At 40.9% G+C, this 18550-nt stretch overlaps 3 protein-coding genes across 3 annotated transcripts in view; all 3 read left to right on the top strand.

Annotated features, from left to right (window-relative positions):
• The window catches only part of bcl3 (BCL3 transcription coactivator), a 16325-nt gene extending 14242 nt beyond the window's left edge, over positions 1–2083 (top strand). The window contains exons 6-9 of the mRNA XM_068736453.1: positions 7–84; positions 468–635; positions 1045–1144; positions 1251–2083. Coding sequence (XP_068592554.1) covers positions 7–84; positions 468–635; positions 1045–1144; positions 1251–1369 — 465 coding nt within the window. The 3' untranslated portion in view covers positions 1370–2083. The remainder of the gene's footprint in view (positions 1–6; positions 85–467; positions 636–1044; positions 1145–1250) is intronic.
• A 1585-nt stretch (positions 2084–3668) lies between these two features.
• Positions 3669–11818, top strand: ddx61 (DEAD (Asp-Glu-Ala-Asp) box helicase 61). The gene is made up of 12 exons (XM_068736455.1): positions 3669–4099; positions 4520–4583; positions 4846–4950; positions 5785–5914; positions 6705–6851; positions 7165–7259; positions 7373–7495; positions 7586–7714; positions 8152–8332; positions 8431–8532; positions 8671–8898; positions 9582–11818. Exons 1-11 carry the CDS (start codon positions 3942–3944, stop codon positions 8889–8891), a joined length of 1455 nt encoding a protein of 484 aa, XP_068592556.1. The 5' UTR covers positions 3669–3941; the 3' UTR covers positions 8892–8898; positions 9582–11818.
• A 539-nt stretch (positions 11819–12357) lies between these two features.
• Positions 12358–17535, top strand: tomm40 (translocase of outer mitochondrial membrane 40 homolog (yeast)). Its single transcript, XM_068736456.1, has 9 exons — positions 12358–12428; positions 13083–13318; positions 13496–13656; positions 13978–14079; positions 14203–14308; positions 15369–15491; positions 15675–15751; positions 16838–16940; positions 17047–17535. Exons 2-9 carry the CDS (start codon positions 13102–13104, stop codon positions 17184–17186), a joined length of 1029 nt encoding a protein of 342 aa, XP_068592557.1. The 5' UTR covers positions 12358–12428; positions 13083–13101; the 3' UTR covers positions 17187–17535.
• Positions 17536–18550: the final 1015 nt, after the last annotated feature.

Here is an 18550-nt window from a genome sequence, read left to right as displayed (position 1 = left end):
AATCAGGACATCAAGAGTGGCCAGAGTCCTCTCATGCACGCGGTGGAGAGCAATAACGCAGACATGGTCCACTTCCTCATTGAGGTAATGAGGGTGTGTGGGCAGCGAGGAAGGAGGGGAGAGAAGGGTTGTGACTCGGCTCTATTTGATAACTCTGGTTTTCTCTTTCTACCTCATAAGCTGCATACTAAGTTTCCCATTCTTTTCTAGCTTAAAGATAAGACCTTCAAAGAATTTGAGCAAAATAGTCATAGTTTAACTCTATTATCAGAGCTGATGTGTTGTACATGGACAGAATTATCTTAATCTCTCCTTTTAAAGCATCGTCTCTTCTTCCTCTCTCCTATCTGATCTAACTCACCCTCTCAATGGATCTATCGTCTGTTTCACTTTCTATGCTTAACTGCGTCTCCTTTGGCTTTCTTTATGAATCACATCTGTCTCAACTTCTTGTTTTTCTCTTACAGAGAGGCTGTGATGTCAACAGCCAGTCATACAGTGGGAACACAGCCCTGCACAGCGCCTGTGGCCGAGGTCAGGTAGACACGGCGCGGCTGCTGCTGAAGAGTGGAGCTGACAGCAGCCTCAAGAACTACCATAATGACACCCCTGTGATGGTGGCCAAGAACAAGAAAGTGAGCAAAGGCTGACAGAAAAAAAACATCCATAATAACAGACCAGATAGTGTCGAGAAAAATAGTAAACACCAAAAGGTTGCCAAATTGAGAATGAACAAGTACCTTGTGATTGTCCAAATTTCCAATCACTCACTGTAATTTTTATGATGGAAATCCACCAAACGAAAGCAAACAATTGCAAAATCTACTTGACTAAGCTCTGGTTGGAATAGTAGGAAGAAATGGTTGGAAATGGAAAGTAAATGTGTGTATCCTTCCCTCTAGAGGACAGACCTAAATGGTGCAGTTTTTTTCTCCACCAATATTACATTCTTGTTTGACTAAAGAGTAATCTTTTTATAGATCACTGTGACATTCATTTTAGGTCATGCATGCAAGTCTGTAAGCAACTGTAAATGTTTTGCAGATAGCAGATGTGTTAAGAGGGAGAGGCTCCAATCAGATTAGAGCTCAAGATCAACACTGTGTGTCTGTCTCACCACATGGGAGTAGCTTTACAGATAATGGTAAGCATATGCACGCAAGTTCACACTCAGGCTGGTACAATCAGATACAAATTGTGATTTTCAGTATTACAATTGTATTAACTTGTAGTCTTTGCTTCCATTTTAGGGTCCCCATCTCCCAACCACAGTCGTGGTTGTTCACCTTTGACTACACCACACACCCCTCATCATAGCACCTCCCATTCTCCGAAGACTCCATCTACGCTTGTATTTCCATTTTACTAGCTCAAAGTTATTGTTGAGTGCAATTTGCAACTACCTCCACACAGCGAACCAAAAAAGAGACTTCAATGCCCACAAGGACATCCAAAAGAAGGTTCAGCTAACCAGCAAAAGACTGCACCTGAATTCTCTACAAGCTGGCCTTATTTTCCTGGATTCCATGCAATCCCTCCTTGGGTTTAGGTGCCTGGACAGTGTGTCTGCCTGCTACTTCCCCGCTCATCCAGCTGCTGTTGTGACTGGGACCAAACTAGCGACTGACAAGCTACTGCTGGATTTCTCCATATGCAACTATGAAGCAACAGAAATGTGCCACTACTGTACATGCAATCGAGGCTGAACATAAAGGAATGTCAGTAAATGATGGGCATGGGCCTAAGCTCAGTGAACTCTGACTCTCTTCAATTATTTTTTTTTGTATAGAGGACTGTAGAGAGTTGGCAGGAAATGAAGGGCAACAAATGTAAATTTGGACACCTTAATTCTTTTAAAATTCCAGTCTGCTTACAATAAGACTGGGCCTTGTAACTTGACCTGCTTAATGTTGCACAGTTCATTTCCTTCTTTCTGCCATTTTTTAAATAATCTATGTCCACAGTACCTTTAAGATGTTCGTGTGCATAAGTGCCTGTGCGCACGTGTGTGTTATTTTATCACTGTCAAAAGTTGTTGATTTTTTTTTTTTTTCTTTTTTTTACATAAAATGTGTCCAACAGATTCACTTTTGTCTGGATTTTGTCCGTTTATCCCGCAGCAACGTTTGCGAATTTGAAAGCAGTGTTGTGATTGGTCGGTGGGAGGTCCTTCGGAGCAAACAACCAGCCCAAAAACGAGCGCGCGGCCATGTTGAATTGTCAATATTCCGAAAGAAGAGACAAAAGAGTGAAAACTCGGTGGATTTCTCGAAACAGCGAGTGTTTACCAAACTCAATTAAACTGCCGATGAAACGTTAAGCAACGGCACAGCGGGGAAGACTAACGGTCGACGTTGCAAAGTAAAGGTAACATTTGTCTCTGTGTGGCTTAAGAGTCAATTATTATGCTTATTGATTTACCGTGTAGCCTGTGTTAACACAGCCTAGCTAAGCTAACACTAGCATGCTAACTCAATCGTTTGGTTAGGTTAAATAAAAGTGTTTAAATAACGGTAGCGAACTTAATGGATGCAGACAGGCTTCCTTTGCGCACATCGTTTCTCGATTGAAAGTTTGAATTGCGGTCCTTTTCACACACTGGAACGAGACTTTACGTTGGTGTTAGCATGCTAGCTGGACGGTCAAAGCCACGTTGCTATGCATAAAGTTTTAACGCCATTTACTGGCATAACTTAATGTCACTAATTAATTTACTTCAAGCTAACTTTGCTATCGACATTGGCAATAACGTGTTCATGAAAGTAGATCCCCACGGGGCAACATCCTGGTGGTTGGCATTACTTTCTATTTTGTTCAATGAGGTTACAAAAAAGTCCAGTGGCTAACATTAACGAGCTAACTTTCAATACAACTTGGTCCGTCAGTTGGCTTGAGTTCTTAGCTTTTAATACTGTTACTTTAGCTCCAGTTAGCATTATGTTAGCTGGTACCCATGGTATCACAACAAAGCTGCACCGCTTCAGTTGTTTGAATTGTTTTTCATGTCAAAATTATGCTGTTGACTCCAGTGTCGCGCTGTAATCTTGCTAACCGTACTTACAACCGTTTTACTTTTTAAACCAGTTTGCGGTCTAACGTTAGCTTTTGCTCCAGCTTATCAAATATAGCCGCTGCTAATGCGCACACATCTGAAATGTATGTAGCTGATATTCAGTAACGTTCGTCTGGTTTCGTCATTGTTAAGTGGCCTGTTTTTTTTAAAAGCTTTGTAATAACCGCCCACGATTGTTTTGCTTATTTCTTGGCAGGTAACCTGGATATTTTTTTGTTGATCGGCAATTCCCAAAGCACTTAGCAGACTGTCATCTCCAATTTTGCTGCAGAAGTGAAGGAAACCGGAACAAGATAACCACAGACATTTAAAGTGGACTATCCATCTATAAAAGCAAAATTGCTAGAGTGACTCTTTTTGAGCCGCAGCAAAGACCTTTTGTGGATTTTTTTTTCCTCCCCTTTTTTTGATGTCAAAGGAACAAATCATAAGAGTCTGAGTTGTGACCAATCAGAAGTTATTTTACTACTGGCCATTTTGAATGTGTGAACATAGCACTTGGACTTATAAATCCAAAATACTTAAAGAACACAAAAAGAAAATTCTGGATCATCATTACAGCAAGGATAAGAGTACTCCTTCAAACCGTTTTTGAAAGAAAAGACTATGTTTTGGTCACATATTTGATTTATTTATTCATATGAATGTTAATTTCTCCCTTTTTTGGAGAGTTGTCTTGTAAATAGACAGAATTCATACGCAGACCTCTTCTTTTCAAGAGGTTTGAACGTCAGATTGTGTACAAAATACATTCTTTAAAAATAGAGAAAGACAAAGTTTTTATTTTTTTACACACTGGTGCATTAAGCAGAACATCGGTGGAAAAGATAACACATTGAGGAAAATTGCCAGTTAATGTGTTGAACCCATGGCTACTGCAAGGACCGCAAACCCCGCACCAATGCTTGGATTGAACAAACCAGCAAATGGGCAGATCAGAGGACAGACGGGACTCCTTCCGACTGCCCAACAGCCCAATGCCCTCCAGAAAAGGACCAGCATTCCTCAGAGCAGTGGGGGCATCAAGTAAGATTCAGTTCCTTTTTTTTTTTTTTTTCTTTTTCAATCCTGCATTGAAAAAAAAATGTTTATGTATCAGTTAAACACTTCTGTTCTGTAGCTTGACTGCTTGATGCAAGGATCTGCAAAATGTAAATGTAATTTCTTTCCAGAGAACAAAGCTTCTAATAGGTATGTCTTGTACAATAAAGTTCACCACATACGTAAAAACGAATCACGGATTTCTTTTGCCATTGTGCACTTTATTGAACATGGTCAGTAAAGTTTTCATTACTTGTGAAGGAAAATAAAGGAAGTCTTTTCCCGCCCCAGTCTTTGAGTAATATACCTTTTTGAAAAATAGTTTTGGGGCTCAATAAATTTCAGAGCCCTCCTTTGTCTATTTTTGTTTTTTATTTTACACATAATGCGAATTCTTGCAATTAGGTTTGGTGATGACTGGAAGAAGTGCCTGGAGCTTCCTCCAAGAGACACCAGGATGAGAACTTCGGTATGGTAACATTACCATTAGCTCTTCTTCTTCGTCTTCTTCTTCGTCTTCTTCTTCGTCTTCTTCTTCGTCTTCTTCTTCGTCTTCTTCTTCATCTTCTTCTTATTATTATTATTATTATTATTATTATTATTATTATTATTATTATTCACAGTTCATAACTCCACATTTTGAATTTGACATGTTTTAGACTCGCTAAAAGTGTGTTGTCTTTAAATGCTATTGGCACGAAATCTGATACGTTTCTGCTCTGTTCACCCAGGATGTGACATCAACTAAGGGAAATGAATTTGAAGACTACTGCCTAAAGCGGGAACTGCTTATGGGAATCTTTGAAATGGGATGGGAGAAACCATCCCCTGTCCAGGTTAGTGACGAGATTAGAATGTAGGGCTGTCTTGTTTATGTGAAGTAGAGGGTGACACAGGAGTAGATTTTCACTTCTGTCCCGTCCCATTCCCATGGCAAAAAAAAATAAAAAAAAAGTTCTGCCCAGAAGAATGATCGGTCATTTTGGCTGTAGCAAATTGTCGGCTAATTTTTTCCTGTCCCAGTCATGTGATGAATAGTGAAATTGACTCCCATCCCATGGGAATCCAGTGATGTGTGGGATTCCCCAAAAAATTTCACCCTCTAATGTGAAGTGAACTTGATATGTATTTTTTTCGGCTGCCTTAATAAATTATACCCACAGTCCTTTCTTGTAAATCAGATTTATACAACTTTATAACTGCACTAACTAAAACCCTGAACAGTACTGTCCATGTTTCAAATTTGAGATGGTTCCAGATTTCACTCGCCAAAATGATGTGGATATTCATTTCAGGTATCTTCTTCATTGGACACATCTAGATGGAATAAAATTACAGATCCATTGGAGATTTAAATTTTGTAGTTTCATAATATAACTTCATGTTAACCTTAAGGTTGATATGGCATACCCATTTATTAAAAATGTTGCTGACTCCTGGTCCGAAGGGTTTGGTCCCACAAAAAAAAATATTTTATATCCTACATCTGAAAAAAATCATAGATTATGCTCTTCGCTCTAGTATGTACTGTTATATTGTGTTATTATGACGTAGCCCTTTTGTGGATTCCAAAGGGTGTTCTTCATTATGGTTTGCCTTATTTCAAAATAAATGTCATGTCCATGGAATCCTACTAATTGTACTGATTGGACTTGTGTGTCTACCAAAAGGAGGAAAGCATCCCCATCGCCCTGTCAGGCAGAGATATTTTGGCTCGTGCCAAGAATGGCACAGGAAAAAGTGGAGCCTACCTCATCCCTCTCCTGGAGAGAATAGACCTGAAGAAGGATCACATACAGGGTGAGTTTCTGTTGCCTCTGGCTGATTAGCAGATGTCGTGTTAAACAAATATTATATTTTATTACACTTTTTTTAAACGATGACGGAAATGGTGCAGAGGTGCGCATGGAGCGCAATTTTCCCCGTTGAAGCGAGTGCTTTACGGATCGGGAAATCCCACGTTCAGAGAGTCTGGTAGGTCCAGTCTGGCAGCAGAGGGCGGGTTCAGCCTTCAGAACAAAGCGTAAAGGTCGTCTGTCCGAGGCAAATGCAGGAAAAGAAAAATGCTTCATATGTGTTGACATGAAGTGACCGCAATGTCGTGTCTCTGTTCATATTTTCTCTTCTAAATCTATAATCTTGTTTGGTATATTAATTATTTTAAAAAAACGCATTCAGTACTGCGAGCGCTGCTGCTGTCAAAGTCCTCAGTCCAAAATTCAAAGAAATTCGAAACTTGATTCAAAAACCTTTTTATTGAAGCTTTGAATGTAGCGAAATGACATTAAGTACAGCCGCTAGGGCTGATCAGTGGGGCTCAGTCACTTCACTTTGTTTCACATTTACAAAACTGTATGAACAATTTTTTTTTTTTTTTTTTTTACAACACTGTCAAAATGACGAGCAACAACAAAGTCTAACGCAACCACTGCCTGATAAGTGCTAATTTTAAAAGAGTTGCAGACGTCTGACTGATGTACCAGATAAATCATCGACTTTTATGTAGTAGTTTTATGAAATTATATTAAAGAATTTGTAATATGCATAACAATTTATTCGGTAATTTTTTCCCATTTCTGTCTCAATCCAGCCATAGTGATGGTGCCAACCAGAGAGTTAGCCCTGCAGATGAGCCAGATCAGCATTCAGCTCAGCAAGCACCTAGGAGGTGTCAAGGTCATGGCTACCACAGGTGGCACCAATTTGAGGGATGACATCATGCGTCTTGATGAGACAGGTACTTGTGCTGTTATTAAAGATAATGAAAATGACTTTTCCATAAAGATTGTAGATAATTCTCTCCTAGAAGCAATTGTAATGGGATGTTTTTATCTTGTCATTAAAGACTGATTTGATCAATTCTTGCTTTTTGAAATTTTCAGTTTAAAGATGATCCTTTTTATAAGCTTTTAAATTAGTTTATTTTTTCTATAAAGATGTATCCACAGCACAAAATGTCTGCTTGATTCCACTTCGGTTGACCGTGGTTAGGAAATGTCCTTTCTCCAGTTGACATGATTTTCCGTTTGTGTCGTCTCCTCTCCTAATAGTGCATGTAGTGATTGCTACACCAGGCAGGATACTAGACCTTATCAAGAAGGGTGTGGCAAAAATGGATAAGGCCCAATTGATTGTGATGGATGAGGTAGGTTTGTCTCTTTTATTTCTAAATTCACTTTCAATATTGTTGAATTTTTTTTTTTTTTTTTTTTTTTTTATTATTATTATAATGACCTTTCTTTAAATATCTTTCCTCAGGCAGATAAGCTGCTATCCCAGGACTTTGTGGTTCTGATAGAAGATATAATCAGCTTCATGCCAAAGGATCGTCAGATTCTGCTTTACTCTGCCACGTTTCCCATCAGTGTGCAAAAATTCATGGTGAGAACTCATAACAGACATAATGTTCACGAAAGGGGTAAAAAAAAAATAAACAATCTGGTTTCATAACATGCTGTGAATGTCTTCCAGAGCAAGCACCTGAAGAAGCCTTATGAGATCAACCTGATGGAGGAGCTGACCTTGAAGGGCATCACTCAGTACTATGCCTATGTGACTGAAAGACAAAAGGTCCACTGTCTCAACACACTGTTCTCTCGGGTAAGTGTGTACCATATGAAACTAAGGGCCTAGAACAGTTAAGAGAATAACACCATGCTAAAAACAGTGCTCAGCCGTCTCTGGTTGAATGTTTAAAGACTGATTATTTTATTCATGGTTTTACAAGTTATTTGATAGACAATGTACAATGTTATCATATATGTATGTTGATATCACAATATAGAACTATGTTTTTGTGATGGATTTAATCCATATTATAAACTCCTAGTTGCAAAATTTAGCAGAAACAAACTTTTTGATTGGTCCTTTTATTAAGTGTGCAGTTTTGTTCCTGTAATTCAAGAGATTGGGTCAATGATTTGCATACCATATAATTAGATTAAAAATGTAATGACAATGGAATAAAAAAAAAAAATGTATTGTGAGGTTATTCCTTCAGTCATCAATTTTCATAAATCTGTATATGCTTATTTCAGCTTCAGATCAATCAGTCCATCATCTTCTGTAACTCAACCCAGAGGGTCGAGCTTCTGGCCAAGAAAATCACCCAACTGGGTTATTCTTGCTTCTACATTCATGCAAAGATGATGCAGGAATACAGGAACCGTGTGTTCCATGACTTCAGGAATGGATTGTGCAGGAATCTGGTCTGCACAGGTGGGTGAAGAGAGTTGAGGGTTTTTAAATATAAAGTGGAAATTAAAATAATTTTTGGTCAGTAAGTTGATCTTGCATCTATATCTATTTTCTTGTAGACCTGTTCACTCGGGGAATTGACATCCAGGCAGTAAATGTGGTCATCAACTTCGACTTCCCCAAAAATGCAGAGACCTACCTGCACCGCATTGGAAGATCAGGTAAGATTAATCTTTTTATAAATACTCACACTCTAAACAATAGGCTTTCTTTTACAGCTACTACTTACAAAAGCTGGCATCTCAGCTTGACACTACTGCTAATGATGTATAACAGCTAAACTGTCTCTTCTCTCGCAGGGCGCTTCGGTCATCTGGGTCTGGCTATCAATCTGATCACTTCAGAAGATCGCTACAACCTGAAGAATATCGAGGATCAACTGGTTACTGACATTAAGCCCATCCCCAGTTGCATCGATAAGAGCCTGTACGTGGCAGAGTTTCACTCTGTTGACCCAGATGCAGAGGACAACGACGAAGACGGCGGCGGAGCCAAAAGCAAGGAACTGGGAGCAATCTGAGTGAATGGTCCGTTTTAGTTTTTTAATTGCTCAGAAATCCACTGTGACTGAAAATAAACCATAACGTTAAATGTTTGATGAGCCCAGTTGAACCAGTTTTGTTGTTGGGCACAAATCAACTAATCTAGTGTAGGAGGGTTGTCTGCTCTCCTGAACACTTGTACAAAGTCGACACAGGTCACACTTCAGCAGCATTTTATGTTCTCCATCTGACACCAAACAAGTACTTGGGCTTGATGCTCAGCCCTGTGTGGCTAGAGAGTGTAAAGCTGCCTTAACCATGACCAATGAAGGTGGGGCAAATTCTAGTTATTTACTCAACTGCAGCTAAGGGATTGACTGGTGGCCTTGAACACAAACTTAATTACCACATTCTGGTTCAGATTGAGTTTGTGTGTATATGAATGAGCATTTTGGTGGACATTTAAAGTCTTATTTAAAACACTACTCTTGCTTGGAGGAGTGCAATCTTGCTAATGGATAATATCCTCTTAACTGAAGTTTTACAGGCTTTAAAGGTGAAAGGTGGAGGGCTGTTGTCCTCAGGCTGTCAAACAGCAGTCAACATAGATTTGCACAGAGCTGATCAGCACAAAGTCGTCTGTCTGCTCGGCAGGTTTGCTTAAGCAGTGACTCGTTCACGTGGTGGTTTTCAGAAATGTCTTATTCTGCTTTTGTCTTGTTTTTCAGGAGAAACACGGCGCCTGGCATTTGTCACATGGTATTGACAAGGCATGACACAAGATTCCAAGGGAGGATTTCTGTTTCCCAGTTGGACACCCAAATGGTCTAATTTAGATTTCTTTTCATTTCCAGTTTGAGTTTACAATCGTCTGCAGTTCTGTCTGTGCATATATTAGTAAACTGGTATCTTCTCATTGCAACTTCAATCATTTGAACTTTCTGCCACAGATGGTCACTGTACATGTGATTTGGGCTATTGCTTAAGTCTGTCATTGAACTCAGCCACTCTCGACAATAGATGGACTTTGTCGTCCTTTGTACTTTGCTGTAAGAATGAAAATGTGAAACCAAAGGTAGACTTGGAGTATAAAGCCCAGCTCACATCCTTGTTGTGCAGATGAACCACGCATTGCAGCGTGCGCATCCTGCTGACATTTACTTAAAAGAAACTCACCCTTTTTTCTTTTTTTTCTCTCTCCAAAAATCTACACTCAGTGGTTACTTTATTAGATACACCTGAATGAAAGCCTGAATTTGTCATGCCAGGGATTTAAAAGCTGCTGGAAACATTCCTTTTTTAAATGATGCTCAGTTAGTATTAAATGGCCAAAATGATATTCTTAAAATCATTCATTATGCTGCCGCCACCAGCCTGAAATGTTAGATTCATGTTTACACCACATTCTGACCCTGTCATCTGCATGGCCATGGGACATCTATCCATTCATCTGCTGTGCTGTGTAGGTGAGCCTGTCTCCTCTGGCCTCAGCTCTCTGTCTGCATACCTCTGCTCTTACGCACAGTGATTTGTTATTGCCACCTTCCTTTCAACTTGAACCAGTCCAACCATTCTCCTCTCACCTCCCTCATTAACGAGGCACTTTTGCTGTCACAGTTGCCACTCATGCGCGGTTGCTTTTTTTTGTGTTGCCGGTAAACCGGATAGACTAGTATGAAAATCCCAGGACGCCAGCACCAACAATCATTCCACAGTCAAATTTCTTCTCTATTCAGATGTTTGGTCAGAATTCTTTTTTTATTTAGTAGCTGTTTTAGACATTGAGCAGGTGTACCTAATAATGTAACCACTGAGTGTATTTTTGTAACTTTTGCCATCATTCCAGGTTTATCGATAACCTTTTGCTTACTAACTTTTATGCTGACATTTGGGGATGCAGCTGTGAAATAGGGCGGATTGTACACATATCCAATCTTTAAAAGGGATCCAAAGTTGGAAGAGTTGACACAGAGTTACAAAAGTATGGATAGAGATGATCAGAAACCAAAATGACCACTTTGCTCTTTGCGACGGTAAAAAGATGGCTGCTATGGTGTTCCAGTAAAGCGCCTGAAACAGTGCAGCTGATGGTTAAATTGTTACTTTTTTATATTGAAGTGTTAACTGTGGAAATACGAATTTAAAGATGGCAGTGTAGTGTCGGAGACATTGTAGTGCATTTTGTCAAAGCACAGATCCCATAATGACAATGTCGGTATTTAATTGTGAAATTACTTTGATCCCTTTTTTAAAGCCATAACACCAGGCAGCATTTTCTTGAGGTTATCAGTAATTAACATGACGGGATGAGATGGGCGATAGTTTACATGTTGTCACCGGCCAACTTGTTCCGTCATGTCGATGTAGATTCTGTGTCCCTCCTCCCCTCCAAAGTGCCTTAGTGTAATGTCAAGCTTCTTATTTTGCCCAGACTCTTATCCCAACTTTGTGTTGTAGGTAAAATGGCCCCCAAACAATTCCTCATTGGTTTCAGTTTTGAAGTGTGTGTGTGTGTGTGTGTGTGTGTGTGTGTGTGTGTGTGTGTGTGTGTGTGTGTGTGTGTGTGTGTGTGTGTGTGTGTGTGTGTGTGTGTGTGTGTGTGTGTGTGTGTGTGTGTGTGTGTGTGTGTGTGTGTGTGTGTGTGTGTGTTGCCTTGGACTTAAGCACAATGTCACAGATGTTTTTCAAATTTAAAACGTTAATACTGTGAAATTCCTGCTTTCTTTTTTTCCCCCTTATCTTTTGGTTCCCCAATTTTCTCAGTACAGTCTGCAATCAATACATAACCATTTTCTCAGTGGGTCTGTAACTTCAGACCGTTTTGGTCCATCACTGTAATCTTGAGAAATGAGTACCTTTTGACTTGATGACCAGATGCTTTAACTAGAAAGACAGACAGGCAACAATTTTCTGTTAAATGTGTCAATGCCAGTGCCCGAAATGCATTAAACTCCAACTGATTTGACTCCTCCTTTTTTGTCTTAATCTTTGTAAATGTGGATTGAAATCGTCTCATACACTGCCAGCCAGGAGCCTTTCTCACAAAGCAGGATATTACTGTAAAACCCACACTTGCACCCTTTTTTTGGCTGGATTAGGTTTGGTTATGGTTTTCCACCAAATATCTCTCCAAGGCCCAGTTTGAAACCACATATCATGCAGTTTTTATTTGATTAATGCTTATGTATTACTTTCTACATAGTCAAATCTTAGTTTCTCTTGACTGCTCTAATCTTATAAATGTCCACATAATGCATATGCTTATTTATATAGCATATGGCAGTACAGGTGTGATTTGTACATGTAGTCATGAACCCTGAACCAGGTGTACCCTTGGAATGTCATTCAGTAGGAGATTGAATGAAATGAATGTTAAGCGAATGAACTCTGGGCTACGTCATCAGGACGGGCCTGTCCCAGCTCTACGTTCAGCCAATCACGATTGACATTACATACATATTAGCCAATCGGTGGATGACTTTCGGGGAATAGGCGGGCCCTCTGTCAACCACGGTCACGGACGTTGTGGTGAACTTTACCGGTGTTGGACTACCCCCGGACCCCAAACCGTCAGTGTGAGTAGCGAAAACGTTACATTAAAATATTGCTTTCATAAAAGGATTATTGTTGAGTGTGTCAAAAGGCCACGTGTTGTATTCCCAGGTACAGTAATTCCCATATGAAGACGAATAGGTCTCGTGGTCGACTCCACATGGCTAACGTTACCTAGCCTGCTAGCTAACCAACCGGCCAATCCTGCTAGCTTGCTTCAGCCTTCACAGGTTAAATACCGGATAGTCTTACCGGCTGCTGGCTTATCTCTAGTTGTAACAAACCACACGTTGCTGCTGAATATTTATTGTGGTCACCAGGTTGTGTTGGAATCTAGTAACGTTATGGAGAGTCGGACTAAACAGGGCCTTAGTTGTAACCAACCGACCTAACCTTACTGTTACTGCCAGGACACCAGCACAGACCACTGGAGCTAAACTAGTCAAGTTAATGTTAGCTAGATGCATGTAGCAAACAGTGCCCAAGTGCACAGGGTCTACTGTGTGAGTGAGTGGGTGATTGTATGCCAAGCAAGTCATTCAAGCTAATAACGTTACTTTTCCAATTTTATATTGCGCCATATCAGGGATTATTTTTAACAGACCGTAACCTGCAGTGATTGGATTACATTGATATATTTGAACATTATTCATCTACTGTCCATCTCTTTCTCCCAGTCTGTTACAGTCTCAGAGTATGGGCAGTGTGTTGGCTGCCGCCTCCCCCAGTCCTGCCCCAGCAGCAGCTGGAGGTAGTCAAGGGGTCCAAGGGCTGGTGTCCGTCCCTCCAGGGTTCAGTATGCCCTCAATGTCTTCCGTCCCTCCAACATCTGGATCCGGCCAGCAGACTGCAGATGCAGACCCTCCACTTCCAAACCCAGGCACCTATGAGGAGTGCCACCGCAAATGTAAAGGTTAGAAAATCAGCCGTTGCGTTGAGTGATGGTAATTTCTGAATGCTGTAGTTTAGCTGTCAAATTTGTTCAGCTTTTTTAGTAACAGGCATTGTATTATAAAGACAGTATGACTATTGGCATGAATAATTGTCTGATGTTGAGCTACATAATCTGGTTGCACTTTCTCTGTTTTAGAGGTGTTCCCTCTGCAAATGGAAGGGGTGCGGTTAGTGGTCAACAAGGGCCTGAGTAACCACTTCCAGGTCAGCCATACGGTTACCCTCAGTACCCTTGGTGAATCTGGTTATCGTTTTGGTTCCACCTACGTAGGCACTAAACAGACTGGACCAGCAGAGGTAATGATCATTGTCCCATCTCTTCAACAAACCACTAAAATTATGTTTACATTTATTATGATAGAAGTCTGATGTATGTCTTTAGTTGCTTCTTTGCTCAATGACTGAAAAAAATAGTCAATATTTGTAAATGAAAAATGTATTTAAAAGCAAGCTTGAGGGATTTGAATGCAAAAAAAATGTCATGGCATGTTTTTTCTGTATCAGTGTTCAAAACTGCATAACATACTTACATTTGTTTTTGCCCACAATGAGAACTAAAGCAGTTGTTAAATACAGCTCAACTTGAAAACTGATGAATGTGTGTTTTGTTCCCCACAGTCTTTCCCAGTCATTGTTGGAGATATGGACAACACTGGTAGTCTGAATGCTCAGATCATCCACCAGCTCACATCTGCTGTGCGCTCCAAAATAGCCATCCAGGTGTGTGGACTTTTTGAGGGAACAGCCTTTCAGATGCTGAGTCTCTTATTCAGCTTTTAAGTGTCACTGACCGTTTCATTCCACTCTCAGAATATTTGTTTTTTAACTTTTTGTGTGTTGCAGACTCAGCAGCATAAGTTTGTGAACTGGCAGTGTGACATGGAGTGGCGTGGTGAAGACTTTACCTCCGCTGTGACACTCGGGAATCCAGATGTAACTGTTGGATCTGGTATGATTTATTTGTTAATAATGCCATGTAACATTATTAGTGAGGGTTTTTATCCCACACTAATTTGCCTTTAACCAGGAGCTCCTGCTGGAGCTCCTGGTTAAGAAATATTTGGTTTCTAAGCATAAATTATTGATATGAAAACTTTTAGACATTCTATGCCAGTGGTTCTCAACTGGTGAGTGTGGCTAAGTTGAAAGCAGAGCCGCCTTTCAATCAGAGGGTCGTCGGTTCGATCCCCGGCTCCTGCTCCGTTAGTTCAGTGTCTCCTGGAGCAAGACACCTAGCCCTAAAATTGCTCCCGTGGCTGTGCCTATGGTGTATAGATATAGATTTTTTACATCATACAGATATTGATTTTTTTTTTTTAAACGTACTATAATATGACTTTTTTTGACATACTATACTATGACTGCTTTTTTTTCGACATGCTATACTACATGGTTGTTTGTGAGGGAAGAAGCTCCGCTTTGCAACGCTGCTGTACATTCGCAAGTGGACTGACCTGCCAGCGGATACTGTCACACCAATTTCAGGAATTGCATTCTCTTAGTTACTTAAGTAATAGCATAGCATGTCGAAAAACATGCTATACTATGACTGTTTTTTCTTTTTTTCGACATGCTACACGATGACTGTTTTTTCCATTTTTAGACATGCTATACTAACTGTGCTTTTGTAGAATTTATTCTACAACAGCCTAAACCAGATGTGGCCAAACTTTTTAAATTGTAGGCTAAATACAGAAAAATATAAGGGATCACAGCCCAAACAACAGTAATAGTAAAACAGTTACACTGCAAGATTGGTACTGCACATGTGCCAACTAGTACTTTACACCTGTGGTTTAAAAACTCTTGTGCACCCTATCGTTTCCGTGATAATGCTACATTGTGAAAAACAAATTTCTGTTGAAATCGGCAGGAGGAGAGCTAGTTATAGTGTGCTCATCACTATTCCACACCAAAGCGAATGTTGGAAGATATCCAAGCTACAAACCATGGCTGAGAAGGGACTATACTGTGTATATAATGCTAGCTCTTCTACTACTTTCCCTCAGGCATTTTGGTGGGCCACTATCTCCAGTCTATCACACCAGCTCTGGCTCTAGGTGGTGAGGTAGTGTTCCACAGGAGACCAGGGGAGGAAGGAGCGGTCACCTCTCTCTTAGGCAGGTACACAGGTAAATCTCCTCTCTGTACTTATTGAAATGTGCACTTCAAGACTACCTAATGCTTGTATTTGTGTATTAAAATCTTGCTTTGTTGACTATGATTAAATATTTGGTTGCCAATTTCCAAAAACGTCATTCATTGTTTTGTGTTACCTGTGTGATGGATGTTCAAATCCCTTTATTTCTCCACAGGGGACAACTACGTTGCTACATTGACTTTGGGCGGGGCAGGAGCTCATGCTACATACTATCACAAAGCCAATGATCAGGTAATGTTAATGATAGTAATGGTGTGTGTGTGTGGATATATTTCTGTGAAACAGTCATGGTTTGTCTCCCAATACTGCTCAAATGCAGCAATTTGGTTGAAAATCTGATGATGAGCTTAAAGGATAGGGTCACATTTTCTCAAGTCTGTCTTAAAACAATCCTCGCTTGCCTATATGTTAAGGCTGGGAAAGTTAACGCGTTATTATCACGTTAACACATTCATTCATCAATTAACGCCGACAATTATATTATCGCGCGTTTACGCAGTTTTTTAAATTTATTATTAAGCAGACATTTTTAACACTAGAACCGGCAGCGAGCGGTGAACAGCTGTGTTTGTGTGGCGTCTCTCCCTTCTCCCCCTCCCCCGGGTGACACGCCCGATCCGGAACCCCCCCTACACGCCGTCACCGTCGGTCCCTCCTGTCTCACACACAAACAAACACACACACACACATACATGCATGCGTCTCGTTACAGGATCAAACGTGACAATATTAAAATACATATTGTCGTGTTTTTAAATAAACATAAGCACGTGAGAACAAACTGCTCTTTACTGCAACTCTTAGCATAACATCCCAGGTTCCCATGCTTCACCTACATTCCCCTGGGTCCTAAGTCCCTCCAAGTACAGCTTCTTATTACCCTCTATGTACCAACTTACATTTATTACAAATACCACACATATTGCACGGTACTCAGCGTTGCATATTTGTCTGACCAACCTTTTCTAAAGCAATTCAAATATAGGGACAAAACCCACAATCCTTGTTCTGTGCAAAAACAAATTCAGCTGAAGCTAATTTGTGGCTCTATAAGTCTGAGTTAGGCATATCAAGCGGGAACATTTCTAAGTTAAACTGTTTGTACTACAAAATGTTTACTTTGTTACTATAACTGCATCCAAGTGTCCGTCCAAAGAAATGTAATTTACACACCATACATTTTTGCATTGAACTAGGCCTGTGGATTTAATTCCCCCCTTCTCTTGCACAGACGGGACAAAAATATCAGTGGCGAAAAGTTCTTTGAATGTCTGTATTAAGACAGACTTGGACTTTAACGTCGGTCTTCTTATACAGTTGCAGATAGGAGTTGAATTTGAAGCCAGCACAAGGATGCAAGACACCACAACATCCTTTGGTTACCAGTTGGACGTTCCCAAAGCTAACTTGCTCTTTAAAGGTAAATAAATACAGTATGAATACCCATATACACATAGAAAACTGCAAAATGAATAATATTTGTTTTTGAAAGGAATTTTCACCGTTTCCCCGTTTCCTCTCCGCAGGTACAGTTGACAGTAACTGGGTGGTTGGTGCGACCCTTGAAAAGAAACTGCTGCCTCTGCCTCTCACACTGGCCCTAGGGGCTTTCCTCAACCACCGCAAGAACAAGTTCCAGTGTGGCTTCGGTGTCACCATTGGCTAGAGGTGTGGGGGCTGCCTGGAGCCAGCTTGCAGGCCACAGCTTGGACCGGCACAGAGACACACAGGAACCTGGACTAAGTTTTAGAAATTTGATTCAGAGACTCTCTCACAACTGTGATTTCTGGGGCAGACAGACACAACTACAAAGGAGCCAGGACTGGCCGAGCCATGCCTACATTCTGTAGCACAAATGTCTTTCCTTTATGGTGTATTGGATATACCCAGAGGCTAGAGAGATGTATATCAGAGGGCATCAGTGATGCATGAGAACATGTGATGTGAAAAACAAGTGGATAGACCTAATATATGGTGATCATGTATGATGATTAAAATAAATGTGATAACTTTTTGTAAAAGTGGGTGTTGTGATTGTTTCTACATTACATTACAGTCATTTAGCAGACGCTTTTATCCAAAGCGACTTACAATAAGTGCATCAACATTGGTAATCAAAAGAACTACTAGTCACCAGAAGTGATAAGTACATCTCCTTTTCCAAACAAGCATCTAAGAGCATGAAGCAGAGCATAACTCAGAGCCAAAGTACAGAGCAGAAACAAGAAAAACAGTTAGTGCTATAAGTAATACAAATACAATAAGTGCAACAAGCTAGTATGAATACAGTAAGTGCTAAGTGGAAGGCTCAGGGTAGCACTTCCTGAAGAGGTGGGTTTTCAGCCTGCGCCGAAAGATGGGCAGCGACTCCGCTGTCCTGACGTCAGTGGGAAGTTCATTCCACCACTGTGGGGCCAGGACAGAAAACAGCCGTGACCGGGTCGATCGGCCGCCAGGACCTCTGAGCGACGGGGCGACCAATCGCCCCGAGGCAGCAGAGCGAAGTGGTCGGACGGGGGTGTAAGGCTTGACCATGGCCTGGAGATAGGAAGGAGCTGTTCCTTTCACTGCCCTGTAGGCTAGCACCAGAGTCTTAAACTGGATGCGAGCTCTTACAGGTAGCCAGTGTAGAGAACGGAGAAAGGAAGTTGTGTGGGAGAACTTGGGGCGATTGAACACCAGGCGAGCTGCAGCTTTCTGGACAAGCTCCAGAGGTCTGATGGCCGACGCTGGGGCTCCAGCGAGTAGAGAGTTGCAGTAGTCAAAATAATTTCCCCTCGCGGGATCAATAAAGTTAGTATCTATCTATCTATCTATCTATCTATCTAGTCCAGGCGGGAGATGACAAGAGCCTGGATGAGAACCTGCGCCGTCTCGTCAGTCAGGAAGGGACGAATCCTCCTGATGTTGTAGAGCAGGAATCTGCAGGAGCGTGTAACGGATGAAATGTTTGCCGAGTGACTGTTGGTCATCCAGGGTCACACCCAGGTTCCTCGCAGTCCGAGTTGGCGTCACCACGGTATCATCAAT

This window comes from Cebidichthys violaceus, unplaced genomic scaffold, assembly GCF_023349555.1.
Source record: "Cebidichthys violaceus isolate CVI_PGR_0920_01 unplaced genomic scaffold, fCebVio1.0.p SCAF_7, whole genome shotgun sequence".
Lineage (NCBI taxonomy): Eukaryota > Metazoa > Chordata > Actinopteri > Perciformes > Stichaeidae > Cebidichthys > Cebidichthys violaceus.
Note: the sequence above shows the minus strand (reverse complement) of the source record. Positions and strands in the feature narration are given on the sequence as shown.